Here is a 15,014-nt window from a genome sequence, read left to right as displayed (position 1 = left end):
GTTAGGTATCCCTGCCTTTGCTTGGCTACCTGGCTGCCAGTCATGCCCTGGAGTTCATTGTGACAACTCCTGGGGAGAGGGGGCCACTGTGTCCTAAGCACAATGGATCCGGAGGGCCTGCCTGCATAGCAGGGGATGACCAGGAGGGTCCACAAGCTTGCAGGGGCGAGGATGTGCTTTAGCTGTCACTGTACTCCCTGGGCTCTGGGTCTGGTGCTCGTACGTAGTTGCGCTCAGCAGGTGTTAGGCAGGTGGATAGATGGTGGTGTAGATGGGCAGGTAAACAGTTGGGTAGGTAGGTAGGTAGGCAGGTAGAAAGTTGGTTAGGTTGGTAGGTAGATAGGTGGGAAGTCAGAGCACCTGACCCAGGACTCAGGGAGCGTGTTGGGAGCTACACCCCATCCAGACCCATCCAAGCTTGTGGACCCTCATGGTCATATGTATAGGCACTACTTGGCCTCCATGGGGGCTACTGGCGCCCATTTCAGTCATCATCCATTAAATCCATATGAAACCTTTGTTGTTGTTGTTAGGTGCGAAGTCGTGTCCGACCCATCGCGACCCCATGGACAATGATCCTCCAGGCCTTCCTGTCCTCTACCATTCCCCGGAGTCCATTTAAGTTTGCACCTACTGCTTCAGTGACTCCATCCGGCTACCTCATTCTCTATTGTCCCCTTCTTCTTTTGCCCTCGATCACTCCCAGCATTAGACTCTTCTCCAGGAATCCTTCCTTCTCATGAGGTGGCCAAAGTATTTGAGTTTCATCTTCAGGATCTGGCCTTCTAAGGAGCAGGCAGGGCTGATCTCCTCTAGGACTGACCGGTTTGTTCTCCTTGCAGTCCAAGGGACTCGGAAGAGTCTTCTCCAGCACCAGAGTTCAAAAGCCTCAATTCTTTGTCGCTCGGCCTTCCTTATGGTCCAACTTTCACAGCCATACATTGCAACGGCTAATACCATAGCCTTGACTAAACGCACTTTTGTTGGCAGGGTGATGTCTCTGCTTTTTAGGATGGTGTCTAGATTTGCTATAGCTTTCCTCCCCAGGAGCAAGCGTCTTTTAATTTCTTTGCTGCAGTCCCCATCTGCAGTGATCTTGGAGCCCAGGAAAATAAAATCTGTCACTATCTCCATTTCTTCCCCATCTATTTGCCAGGGATTGAGAGGGCCGGATGCCATGATCTTTGTTTTCTTGATGTTGAGTTTCAATCCAACTTTTGCACTCTCCTCCTTCACCCACATCAACAGGCTCTTTAGTTCCTCTTCACTTTCTGCCATTAGAGTGGTATCATCTGCATATCTGAGGTTGTTGATATTTCTCCCTGCAATCTTGATCCCAATTTGTGACTCCTCTAATCCTGCCTTTCTCATGATGTGCTCTGCATACAAGTAGGCAAGGTGAACTTGCTGAACTCCTTTCTCAATTTTGAACCAATCAGTGATTCCATGTTCGGTTCTCACTGTTGCTTCTTGACCTGCATATATAAGTTTCTCAAGAGACAAATAAGATGCTCTGGTATTCCCATCTCTTTAAGAACTTGCCACAATTTGTTGTGCTCCACACAATCAAAGGCTTTAGCATAGTCAACGAAGCAGAAGTAGATGTTCTTCTGGAACTCCCTAGCTTTCTCCATGATCCAGCGTATGTTGGCAATTTGATCTCTAGTTCCTCTACCTCTTCGAAATCCTGCCTGTACTTCTGGAAGTTCTCAGTCCACATATTGCTGGAGCCTAGCTTGTAGGATTTTGAGCATAACTTTGCTAGCATGAGAAATGAGTGCAATGGTGCGGTAGTTTGAACATTCTTTGGCATTGCCCTTCTTTGGGATTGGAACGTAAACTGACCTTTTCCAATCCTGTGGCCATTGTTGAGTTTTCCAAATTTGCTGGCATATTGAGTGTAGCACTTTTACGGCAACATCTTTTAAGATTTTGAATAGTTCAACTGGAATGCTGTCACCACCACTAGCTTTATTGTTGCTCAGACTTCCTCAGGCCCATTTGACTTCACAATCCAGGATGTCTGGCTCCAGGTCAGTAACTACCCCACTGTGGTTATCAGGGAAGTTAAGCTTGCTCTTGTATAGTTCTTCTGTATAATTTTGCCACCTTTTAAAATCTCATCTGCTTCTGTGAGGTCCCTACCATTTTGGTCCCTTATTATACCCATCTTTGCATGAAACGTTCTCTTCATATCTCCAATTTTCTTGAAAAGATCTCTGGTCCTCCCCATTCTATTGTTTTCTTCTATTTGTTTGCACTGTTCATTTAAGAAGGCATTATCTCTTCTAGCTTTTCTCTGGAATTCTGCATTCAATTGGGTGTATCTTTCTCTTTCTCCCTTGCCTTTCACTTCCCTTCTCTCCTTAGCTATTTGTAAAGCTTCCTCAGATAGCCATTTTGATTTCTTACATTTCTTTTTCTTTGGGATGGTTTTAGTTGCTACCTCTTGTACAATGTTGCGAACCTCCATCCATAGTTCTTCAGGCACTCTGTCTATCAGATCTAATTCCTTAAATCTATTTGTCACCTCTACTGTATATTCATCGGGAATATGATTTAGTTCATACCTGAGTGGCCTAGTGCTTTTCCCTACTTTCTTCAATTTAAGCCTAAATTTTGCAACAAGAAGCTGATGATCTGAATATGAAACCTTGCTCCTCTCTAAAACTATGACATGCTGGATGTAGAATTTCAGCCAAAAGTAATGTTAAATGAATGGGAACAACTTTGGGAAAATAACATTAAACTAACAAAATAAAACTGACATGGCAAGGTAAGTGGGTGGATGGCCACTTCTCAAGGCGAAAGGGGAGAAGAGTGGACACTGGACAAGTCCCAGTAACCATGTTCATAATGAGGTGATACACTCAGGGGGCTCCACAGTGAATTTCATATATAAAGCACCTAGGAAACAGCTACACTTAACAAACTCAAGGAAACCCAAAGGTTCATGAACATGGAGGGGAGGGTGTCCATGCATGTGCAGGGTTTGAGACATTCCCCACCCCCACCCCCACAAACCTGCGACCACCCACAAAATCCAGTGAACTTCCATTTTCCAGGTTCGTGCCCACCTCCAATAGCAACCGTGGTATTCTTTGGTGGCCTCTTATCTAAGTACTAACTAGGGCTGACCCTGCTTAGGTTCTGAGATCTGAGGAGATCGGGGTAGTCTGGGCTATCCAGGTCAGGGCAATATTACATTATAGCATGATTTAAATACATTGACTTGAAATGTCCTTCCAAGCAAGGGTGAAATTTTACTTTTCAATCAGAAAGAGTAATCAGTGCACTAGAACAATCACTTTTCTGGTTTCCCCTCTACAAAATGCTAACTAGGGCTCAAACCCACAACTTGTATGGGAAAGCTGCCACACAATATCCTGTCAACCACTGTATCTCATAAGATTTGTCCCAATCTCACTTGGGGGCATATGTGGGCCTCCCTTCTCCACTTTATCCTCACAAAAACCCTATGAGGCTGAGAGAGTGAGAGAGCTACTAGACCAATGCCATCCAGGAAGTTTAATGTAAAGTGGATGCTTAAACCTAAGTCTCCTAGATCTTAGCTTAGGGTTTCCAGACAACCCTACCTTGCCATTGTGAAGGCAGGGCCAAGGCCTCCCCACACCACTGCCCAGCTGACTGGTAGGAAAACTTACCAGGAGAATAAGGAAAACCCAGATGATGTTGACAACAATGTGGTAACACCACTTCCAATACACCCTGGAAGTGATTTCATTCATAGTGTTGCAGTGTGATGATGTCACTTCTGCTGCATGCCAGAATGAACATAGCCGCATCGCTGACATAATCACCTGGGCCTCCCTCCCACTCCTGGTAAGTCACCCCATCCCCCACCAGTTGCCATGAGGGACCTGGCAATACTATCTTAGTCCAACACTCTAATCACTATATCAGACCAAGACTTTAAAAAAAAAAATCAATGGAGAGAATATGCACTCTTAAATCAGGGGTGGACAAACTGTGGCACCCCAGATGTCCATGGACTACAGTTATCATGCTGGCAGGGATTCATAGTAATTGTAGTCCATGGACATCTGGAGAGCCAGTTTGGCCACCCCTGACCTAGATGATGTTTTGATCGCTCAACAAAACAGTACATTTATCATGCAAAAAGCCAATGATCTTGAAAGGATTTCAAATTGACTTCTGAAACCAGATACCAAATGCTTACTTTTCAACAAACCCATCTCTGGTGAAATATTCATGCTGCAGCAAATCAGCAGAAGAAATCCTATCTGCAGGGTCCATTTGCAAACAAGCCTGGAAAACGATGGGATTTGTTTAGAACACAAGATTTCTGCAATCGTACATCGTAAAATTCACAGATTAAAATTTGGAATGATATATTATGAAGTAATCTGTAACCGCTTCGCAGAGCGGTTGCTGATTGGCCCCTTGCCCCAGGACTGACCAATTGGGAGGCGCAAAGCGAGATGCGAGCTAGGCCCAGAGCCCCAGGGAAGCTGGCCCGAGGGGGGGAGAGGCCTTTGCGGCCGCCCCAGGAACTGGGCCAGCGCATCATTGACACGCCATCCCAGCTTCTTCCCTGTCCGCAAAACTGGGAAGCTGAGCCGGGGGGGCAGAGCCTGGGCCGGGAGGGGGACGGAGACAGCTTCGCGGCCGGGCAAGGAGTTGGGCCAGCGTGTCGCAGGTGCACTGGCCCAGCTCCTTCCCTGACTGCGAAGCCCCAAAGCTCGGCAGGGAGGGGAGAGAGCCTGGGCAGGGTAGGGGCCCTTCGTGGCCGGGGAAGGAGCTGGGCCAGCACATCGCAGACGCGCCGGCCCTGCTCCTTCCCCGGCCACAAAGCTGGCCAGCTTGCTCGGGAGGGGTGGGGGAAGTTCCAAGTCCCCCACTGAAGCTGGGAGAGGTTGGGTGGGGCAGAGCAGCCTTCAGCGTGGGTCTCAGAGCCCTGTGCTGAAGCCGGGAGGGGGTGGGTGGGGTGGAGCAGCCGGGAAGGGTGAGGTGGCGGACAAGCCTTCAGCGTGGGGCTCCAAGCCCCCCGCTGAAGCCGGGAGGGGTTGGGGGGGCCTGGCCTGTGTGTGCAGGGGGAAATGAGTCGGGGGAGAGAGTGCGGGGCCCGGGAGGGGGGAGGGGCCCGCCAGGGGGGCCTTCCACAACCACCCACTGCCCACTAGCACCCGCTGTATTTCGGATACAGCGGGCTTAATTTCTAGTTATATAATAATTCCTTGTTGATTCACAAATATTTAAGGAGTATTAGTATAGTATTATCTGGTGGTATGGGCAGCAGTGGTTTAGATGTAACAGAATGCGACCAAAAAGCACACTGATGTTGTCCTGACATGATCATTTATGGCCAAAGGCATCATTTGGCTGATGAATTTTACCATTCAGCCACTTAGAGAAGCCTTGGCTCCATGAACCTTTCATGGACTGAACAAGAGCCTTCATTTCCTTGAAAGCATGTCTATTAGTGCTAACGAGAGGATAGCTGTAACAATCATTTATTATTGCAAGCCTCATTATTTCTTGCTGAATCAAGCACTTTAGACTTTTGGTCAAATATGAATGATAGTAGTGTGTTACACCTTGTTACAAGAGTGCCTAGCATTGCCGTTAAATGATGCATTACTTTGTCGAGCTTCCGTCTTTAATCTGTACGTGATTTGTTATTCAAATATCTCAAGCCAAGATCTGATATACAGAGTCTCTGCCTGGAAGCATGTTTATAACATATGATTTTCAGGAGTGCAACAGAGAAAACTGACAGGAAGATATCTACTGTAATTAGGATAGTGCAAGGACCAATAAAGGGGAATCCAACATGACACTGGAATATAGACACTGACTGATTTATTACACCCAGTCAATGTTACCCATTTGATTACGTTATGACTTGGCTGATATTTTATGCTTCAAGATTTAAATGGAGCTTCCAGTGCCAGCTCAGGCAGCTGATCCCTACCATATCTTGGAGCCAGGATACCAGAACCTCAGCAGTCATACAACAGTGGCTGCTAAAGTTGGTGTGACCAGTTTCAGCAGGTGCAGTAGCTCCCTGGTCAAGTGCACCGATCCCATAGCACTGTGGTGTAATATGGTCTAAAGTGGCCTCTTCACTAAATCGCAGTTGCTTCTGTAGTTGAGCATGAAACTGATACCCCAACCCCCAGGTAGGCCTGGCAGGGCTTGAGCCAGCATGGCATAGTGGTTAAGAGCAGTGGTCTCTAATCTGGACAGGTTTGATTCCCCACTTCTCCACATCCAGCCAGCTGGGTGATCTTGGGCCAGTTACAGTTCACTTAGAGCTCTCTCAGCCTCACCTACCTCACAGGGTGTCTGTTGTAGGGAAAGGAACAGTAGGCAATTGTAAGCTGCTTTGAAAATCCTTAGGTAACAAAACACAGGATACAAAAAAACCCAGCTACATTTGCACTGGAGAAGGATTGCATCAGCACAATACAGCTATGTACCCCTCCTCAAAACAAAACAAGTGCTATTCTTGTAACTGGAATGTAAACAGTTACATTTGTAAATTCAGTCACACCACTGTTAAGAATTTCATTTCTGATGTGTCCTGCTTGATAAAGCCATTTCAAAATAAAGAACAACCCTTCTTGATGGTTAGTGGCTTCTCAATAAAGCTATTAAATCCCATTTTCCTTTGTACAAAAAAAATCTCATAAAAGATCGCTAATGCTGATGAAAGATGCTAATGGGTAGGTTCCACTTGAAAGCAACTTATGCAAGATAACATGCAGAGAATGATGTGGATGCTGAAAGAGCTGCTGACAAGGGAGAAAATTCGCTTATTATACTTTATGAAATTAATGTTCTTCCAGCTAAAGATTTCATTGATTAGCATTGATATATTGTTCTAAAACTTCTGTGAAAATGATTGGAATTTGTGTTTTTCTCTTTTTTAACCGACTGCTCTAGCCATTCATTTCTTGATATGAGGGAATAAATGGTGAATGCACTTATGTGTGTGTGTGCATCTTATCCAGCCAACTGCCTGCAAAGGCACAGAAAGGTGGTTTTGTGTCTATCAAAACATCAAGATCCAAGAAGAGTAGCAAAGGCCTCTGCCATAATCCAGCCTGTGTGTCGCGCATAAGCAGAACAATCAAGACAGATCACACCAAATGAAAATACCCTGATCTCTAACCTGTCTTCTAACATCCCTGGCACTCGTACATCAGTTCTTGCTTGGATGAAGGACATATTAATGCTGAAGCAGGATCAGGAGGAGGGCGCGTTGCTGGTCAGAAGTGACAATACTATGCCAACCCTTTCCAGCCTTCAAGAAATAGGTTTGGAGCCCTTCAGACTCTCCACTTATGTCCCCAATAGAAGCTTTTCATGATACAGACACGAGGAATAAAACGATTAGCCTACCATTAGCACAAAATGTATTTTGGGCTTCAGTTAGCTGCCCAGCCATCTCACAACTCAGGCATGCAAAAACAGTCCCGTTTGTATCTTCTGGAGATGGGAAAGGAGGGTGGCGGGTGATCTGACTGCCTTCTGCCAATCATTACAGAGGTCTTAGCAGCTTGTTTTAAAGCCAGCCATTAGCACAAAACATCTTCTTGGGCTTCAGGAACAATGTGCAGCATCTTAGAAATCCATCCAGACAGAAATAAAGTGCAAAAAAAAAAAAATACAAATCCCAAAGGTGGGGTGCTGTATTATTCTGGGGTTTCTCCAAAGCAACACAGAATAGTTGATTTTATAAAAGATGCATCTGTGTTGTGGCATTACTGCATAGAAATGCGGAAGTGACTTTTAAAAAAAATTATTTCGGGGCTGGTGGGGGAGAAAGTTTCAGTCCACAAGATAACAGCTGTGCTGTAATTGGTGGCTTGCTGTGATTGACAAGCCAGAGAGCAGAGGGAGAAGTTCAGCTTGTTTTCCCTTGCAGTCTTGTCAGGAGGCAAAACTCCTTGACAGGGCAGAGGGAAAATGTGGGAAGGGTCTCCCCGTGAGGAGGGCCTAATGAATTACCAAAAATTCTGGAAGAGATATTCAAATACATGGTGACAGCAGCCAAAATGATTTGTGCGTCAAAATGGAAACTACATGTCTGTCAATGCCTAGAAAAATGGGGAAATAAACTGGCTGAGTTTTCAGTAATGGTGAAATTAACAAGTTATTTGAAAAACAGTTCAATCATAAAATCCATGGAGAAATGGAGTATGTATTATGCAAGCAGGAGATAAATTTAGAATGAGAAACAATTTTTAAAAATTGTATATAAATGTATCATAATGTAGAAGCACAATGAGAATAAGTTTTAAATGTAATATAAGGAAGTAGATAATGAGCAGCAATGTCTTCTACTTTCTTATTATGATTAATATAATTGATTTTCTTTCTATACTCTGATTACCTGTTTGTTAAAAGTTACAGTGAGTAGGTAGAAGTGGCAAAAATAAGCAATACCAAATATGTAGTAAAGATGAAACCAATAATGTATATGAAAAACAGATTAGTTATCCCAACAAAAGTAAGTATTATTGTATTATATGGACAGAGTTTTAAAAACTATAATGAAAGGGGTGTTGAGAAATGCTCCCTCTTTTTTTATACTCTGTGATATATAATTTTTATATACATAAATGTTTTTTTATTTTATTTTCAATAAAAATATAGGTTGGAAAATCCTAGGCATCAGGTCAGGGCAGAATGGAACGCTCCTTATTGCCCTGTCTTGGAAAGAAGGCCAGCATACATTGTGCAGTTTTGTTTCAAATCACACCCATTCTTTCTAAAACAAAAACAAGAATTTTGTTCCTTCTTTTCCAGGCGTTTCCTTTTCATAAATGTATTAATAAAATTGACAAGACAAACAATTATTTAACAGGCCTGTTCTTGCCAACGAATATTCAAACTACTGGGGGAGAAGGGGGAGATCTGAGATTTTTGAATTCTGTCAATCACAATATCAATTTTTGTCATAACCCTGGGTGGGTCCTTGGCCCTTCTACTGTGCCATATTGGTACAGGGGACAAATTAGAAACTCTATATGAGATCAAAAAGCTATGAATTTTCATGGATATATATGGGTACCTCACTGAGGCTGAAAAGATATCTCATTCAGTAAAACATTTTTCTGGTCCTACCCACCAAGGGCAAGGGCTGCAGGATGTAATTCTGCATGTCTCCGGCTGGTGCAACTGGAAAACCCAATATCTAAAGGGTTTCCAAATGTTTATTGTCCATGGTAAGGGTAAAAATGAACAGCATTTCTTCCACTTTGCTTGCAAGAGAAGTCTTTGGTACCTGCTGCCAGAAAGTCAATGGGAGCAATGGAGACATTCTCTGAGCTTGAAAGAGTGAGCTCACTGCTGAGAAACATGTAACTTCAGCTGTTTTCCTGCTTTCTTCAGAGAACAGACATTCAAAAGGAGTTTGAAATTATCCCTCCTATCCAGTTGGGCATACACAGAAATGGAAAGTTAACATCAACTGCTACTTGAAAAAGTGATGAAAGGGGAGAGCAGACCACTAAGCAAAAAGAAAAGTTGTCTTTTGCAAAAAAAAAACCCTAAAATATTTGGAAGGATACTCTCTTTAATTAAGTTTATATATGGTAAAGCATTTTTAAATTAAATACTATGAAAAATTGCTGTTATATACTTCGGAATGTAAATGAAAATAAGCTTTTAACTATTGGCACTCAGCTAAATTTATTTGTGATATAACATTACTATATAGTGGCCACTGAAAATATTACAGAGGTGTGTGTGTGTATGGGAAAAGATGGCTCCTAAAATGGCCACCAAGATTGAATGAACACCAGTAAATTCAAGTATGGACTATTTTCAGAAATTCTTGATACATGGACCAGAATTGGATCAGAGACTATGTAAATGGAATACCAGTCATCAATTAATAAACAATCAACATTTAGCAGTGAAGCAAGAAATCAAGAAATTGGAGAAATCTATAAATAGTTTTTCAGAGATCCAGTTTGTCAGAAAGAAATACCTAACATTAGAAACAAAGGTGGATGAGGCCAACATAGACATATAGATAACTTGGCTCTTTTGGAACTTAAACTGAAGGAACATTGCTTAAGATTGAGAAATATTATAGATATATATAGGGAGAATACATAAGACAAAGAGTAGTTAATGTGCTTATAGAACTCCTTACCTTCTGGAATAAGATATACCAATAGAAGTAGATTCTGTCTACAGAGTGAACTAAAGGAGCCATTCCACACCCAGAAAATGAAGTGAAAGGGTTACCTCTTGCAGACGCTTTTTTTTTCCGTTTTACATTTTACACGACGTCATCAGCATCTAGCGTTCCAGCAGCAAACCGGCAGCTACATCCTCCATTTTAAAATGCTAGCTGCGTGAGTGGGAGGAGAGCAACCAACTGTATTGCATGAGTGGGAGGAGAGCAACCAACAACCACTAGCAAAATGGCTGTGCGTAACCAAAGGGCCAGAAGTAGCGTGATCTCCATCTCCAGCACCCGTCCTTGTGCCCGCCTCCTTTTCCCTTCTCTCTGGAATGGGGGTTATTTTTGTAGCAAGCTGCCTGAAGCAATGAATACATGTTGCTCCATAGAAGCAGAACAAAATAAATTCCCACCCACTAGTTGGCACACAAAGCATGCCTCTCCACCCCCCCCCCCAAAAAAAAAGAATTGGGGAAAATTGCTTATGTTCATCTTCAAGTATCAAACTTCCAAAATGTGCTGGCATTAAAGTATGCACTATGCATCTATGATTGTATGATTGGCATAGCAATGGAGAAGTTTTACTTTTAAAAAAATATCACTTTCCCTTTAAACCTAGGAGAAAACTGATTGGCTGGCTGCCATGATTGACTGGCAGGGGGACACTCACTGGTATTGCGAGTCCCTCTCTGCAGCCATTTTAATCAGACATACAGAGTGCCTGGAAGCGTCAGAAAGCGAGAGAAGAAAGCGAGAGACTGAGGAGGTGAGAAATAGCGGGGGGCGTGGTTTTTTATACTGTTAACCAATTGCAGTTGCTTAACGCTATGTTTTTAGAGGTGCAGAATGGCCCCAGATATGCAATAATGAAAAAAGTTCCAAAAGATACTTTGGTCCACTTTGTGAGGAAATCTACTAGAGATAGAATCCTGCAACAATATTTCAAGATGAAATTTGATGGTAAGGAAGTGATAATTTTAAAGGAAGTTCCACAAAGAATTTTACAGAAAAGAAAAAAATATACCTTCCTGACAGATAATCTTAAACAAAAATGGATTGCCTTTCAATGGGAGTCATCTTTACATTTCAGAGATTCATGCTGAAAGTGAGTACATTCATCAAAAGATATAAAACAGAGTAGGAATTTTTAGAAGTCCCACAATCATCACATCATGATTGTGAGCAACAAATACTAGCTCAAAAGAAAGACCAGTGGAAAAGTGATAAGAGTGGAAAAAGGAACTTTGTCTCTGTTGAGATATGAATATCTATTACAAATTTTTGATGTGGAATATAAATGGATTTAATCCACCTCTGAATGAGAAAGGGAAAAAAAGAACAGAACATTCGGTCGGATTTGAGGGATAATGAACTGGAAAAAAACATGTCATTTTGTTTAGATATATGGCAGTCATTTTGTTTAGATATGTGACAATGTGAGAGTTTAATATGTATAATACTGGGGGAAACGCAAACTTACTTATAAGATTATATGTTAAGTTGTTAGAATTTCCTGATTTTTTTAATGTATTACTTTGGTCAGAAAAAATTTAATATCTACTTATGTGATATAGTGGAAATGTTTTGTTCTTTTTTTCTAGGGAAAAGAAAAATGGTTTAATAATAATCTGTAGACTTGAAGATTAAAGACTATAGATCTCTGAGTACATATATCATAATGAAAAGGGTCTAGAGAGTTGAGGAGATTTAAACCGGTTAGAGATGAATTACAATAATGTAATATTATTTACCAAGTAATGTAATACTAAGTCAAAAGATCTCTGGTGTCTGTTCTTTGTTCTTTCCTTTTATAATATTTTCTTATCTGTTCTATCTTATAATTTTAAAAAAGTTAAAAGCAAATAAAAAAGCCCTTTTCCATGGAAGGGGAAAAAGCTATAAGAATCTGCATATTCATTGGTCCTAAATACACAAGATCATGAAGCACTGATTTTAAAACTCTGTATTACAAATTATGCCCATTATATAAATAATAATAACCAGTAAGGCTGATACTCAGACCTCTTCTGACATACATGAACCATATCTGCAAGTAATCCATTGAGCTTGGGATACTTTTTTCTTGCACATTTAGGGTGCTGAACTTCAGGAAGGACCATCCCAGAAAAAACTGGACTCCTTATAAAAATACTCTGAAGATGAGGTGTCAAATTTCCTAAAAGAAAAAAAGTTTTCAGAATCTAATATCTGGCATTATATTAAAAATGTGTACAAAATAGATATTTGGCCAAAATCTAGGACTACTCCTGGCATCTTGATTTTTTTTTATTAACAGATTTTAAAAAGACAAATGCTAAAATCTAAGTTACCTGCAATGCAATCCTTTCCTAAGAGCAAATCCCACTGAGTAGACCACGGTCCCCAACCATTTTGAGTCCTTGGGCAGCTTTGGAATTGACACAGCATATTGCGCACAGCCTCAAAATGGCAGCCGCAAGAGACAGGGCCCACCATGCAATGGCTGCCATACCTTACCTTCAGACCAACAGTAAAGATTCTTGAGCTGTGGTTGCAGCTGCTGCCAAACCAGCATTTAAAAAAAAATCTGCATAGCCAATCAGATGTCCAGTGACCAATCAGAAGCCTTGCCTCACATAAGCTCTACTTGGCCTACCCAGTTTCTAAAAACACCAGACAGTGCCAAGAAAGACATAAATGGGTGTCATAATGACCACAGTCGCCACAGTGGGAACCCCTCAAATAGACCAAATTGATCCTTCCCAGGTCTATTGTGATAGTGGAGCTTACTCCCCGAAAAGCTTTCTTAGGACTGTGCTGTGTTGCTTTAATCATAATGCCATCAGTAGAGATGGACAACTGGAAGGTTATGGAGGGTGGCAGAAACTGAGCAATTAGACAGGCAGCTAAGAGCACAGATGAAACAGAAACTGGAAAGAGTGGACAAGGGAGGGAAATAGGATCCCTGCAAGTGAAACCATGGGCTAGCATGGAGGAGAGTGAATTTCCGGTTGATTGTGAGTCCTTCTGGATCTCCTGCTGGAAATAGGTATAATAATAAAGAGGCCAAGTATGTAATGTATATTACTGGAGGATGCAAATGGAACTACTTGCTTACCTAAAATGCTAAATCATACCCATTGTTGAAGACATGTCAGTGACTTCAGCAATTATTTACACTAGGAGCAGATGACATGATTATATAACTGCTCAATGATTATGTACATTATTTATTTATTTACTGGATTTCTAGGCTGCCCCTCTCCAGAAAGGTCTTGGGGAAGTTTACAACAAAAAATTATCACATACATTTAAAACTTAAAATTAAACTAATAAAATACTATTTCAATCACTCCATCCGTTAAAACATCTCCCTGGGCCTGATGTTAAAGCAGATCAAAGTACAAAATAATTGGCCCAATTTTGATGAGAGGGAATGGCTCAAGCAGAAGCCTGGGCGAAGAGTTAGGCAGGGGACCCTATCGGATGGTTGGCCCTATTGGCCTCAGCCAAATGCCTGGCGGAAAAGCACTATTTTGCAGGCTTTTCATCAATGTCACCCACTCCTATTTCCTGACTATTCAGTGATGCTGAAGATATGAAAAGCACTATTTTGCAGGCTTTTCATCAATGTCACCCACTCCTATTTCCTGACTATTCAGTGATGCTGAAGATATGAACTGTTTCCTATACAAACAGCACTTCCATGCAGAAGAAAAGATGTATGTGTAGATGCCATGTGTAATAATCACACACATATTTTGCTAGCTGTACATGTTGTGGGAAACCCTCTCCTTTTGGTTTTGGAGCCCTGAAAGTAAATGCTGACTAAATCAATAGTTCCAAGTAAGCGACTTCAGAAATGTGAGGCTGAGTGTTCCATTCCAATTTGGGTGCATGAAAGAAGAATCTGTGCTCCATTTCTGTTACACAAACTCCTCAAGTTACAAGTCTTGCAGGATACACTACAGATAAGCATTTTGGTAATACAACATGGGAAATCTTAACTATAACTTTGATGGCAAACAGAATTCTTCCAGGTGATGAATGCAGTATCTCCTATTACACCAATTAAAATTTAAAGTCGAAAAAATAAGATATATGCTGGCAGTAAAATCATATGTACAAGAAACAACACACAAGTTCTTACTAGAACATTTTCTGCAAGTATCATCAACAACAGTACCTACCTACTTTGGTCACAATTTTATGAAGTAGGTCTAGGTCAGAGCTGCTAGGCAGATAGGGATTACCAGTGGCCATCTCGATGATCATACAACCTAAAGCCCAGATGTCCACAGGTCTAAGATCAGGGAATGAACAAAATGCTCAACCATACAGTGCCTGAAGTTACAGTAACTCCTACTTGCTAGTCTTTTAAATTAAGAAAATATATCTTAATAAGGAATTTAAACATGAAGGTACATACATTCAAAAATAACAAAGCGAGATCTGTTAGACTGTATCTGCACAAGCAAGCAAGCCTTTTCCTCCAAAACAACTGATATGGTTAATTGGCTCCAAACTAAATGGCTTCAGTGTTGCAGCTTAAGGCTTGAGCACACTGGAATGTTTCCATGGATGGAAGGATATCCACCCACAGAACACAATTTTCATGGTGCCATTTGGGCTGTAGAGGGAGGCAAGAAAGTTGTGTTCCATGGACAAATATCCTGTGTTCTGTGCAAGCATGCTAGTAGAAATAAACCAACAACACCTTGGTCATAAATGTATCGGGTTGACAAGTATCACAAAGATTTCATGGAGTTTAGGTGAGAACACATATTTAAACTATATTGTATTAGTGAGTTTGACAAGGTAGTTGATAACTATTAGAATCTTCTTATCT

At 41.7% G+C, this 15,014-nt stretch overlaps 1 protein-coding gene across 4 annotated transcripts in view; it reads right to left on the bottom strand.

Moving 5' to 3' along the window:
* The window catches only part of CDKL3 (cyclin dependent kinase like 3), a 48,729-nt gene that overhangs the window by 16,139 nt on the left and 17,576 nt on the right, over positions 1 to 15,014 (bottom strand). For all 4 annotated transcript variants that reach the window (XM_077326829.1, XM_077326831.1, XM_077326832.1 and 1 more), the window contains exons 5-7: positions 14,356 to 14,468; positions 12,223 to 12,362; positions 4,202 to 4,290 (exon numbers count right to left, since the gene is read on the bottom strand). In XM_077326829.1, the coding sequence (XP_077182944.1) occupies positions 4,202 to 4,290; positions 12,223 to 12,362; positions 14,356 to 14,468 (342 nt within the window). The remainder of the gene's footprint in view (positions 1 to 4,201; positions 4,291 to 12,222; positions 12,363 to 14,355; positions 14,469 to 15,014) is intronic.

Source organism: Paroedura picta, chromosome 3, assembly GCF_049243985.1.
Source record: "Paroedura picta isolate Pp20150507F chromosome 3, Ppicta_v3.0, whole genome shotgun sequence".
NCBI lineage: Eukaryota > Metazoa > Chordata > Lepidosauria > Squamata > Gekkonidae > Paroedura > Paroedura picta.
Note: the sequence above shows the minus strand (reverse complement) of the source record. Positions and strands in the feature narration are given on the sequence as shown.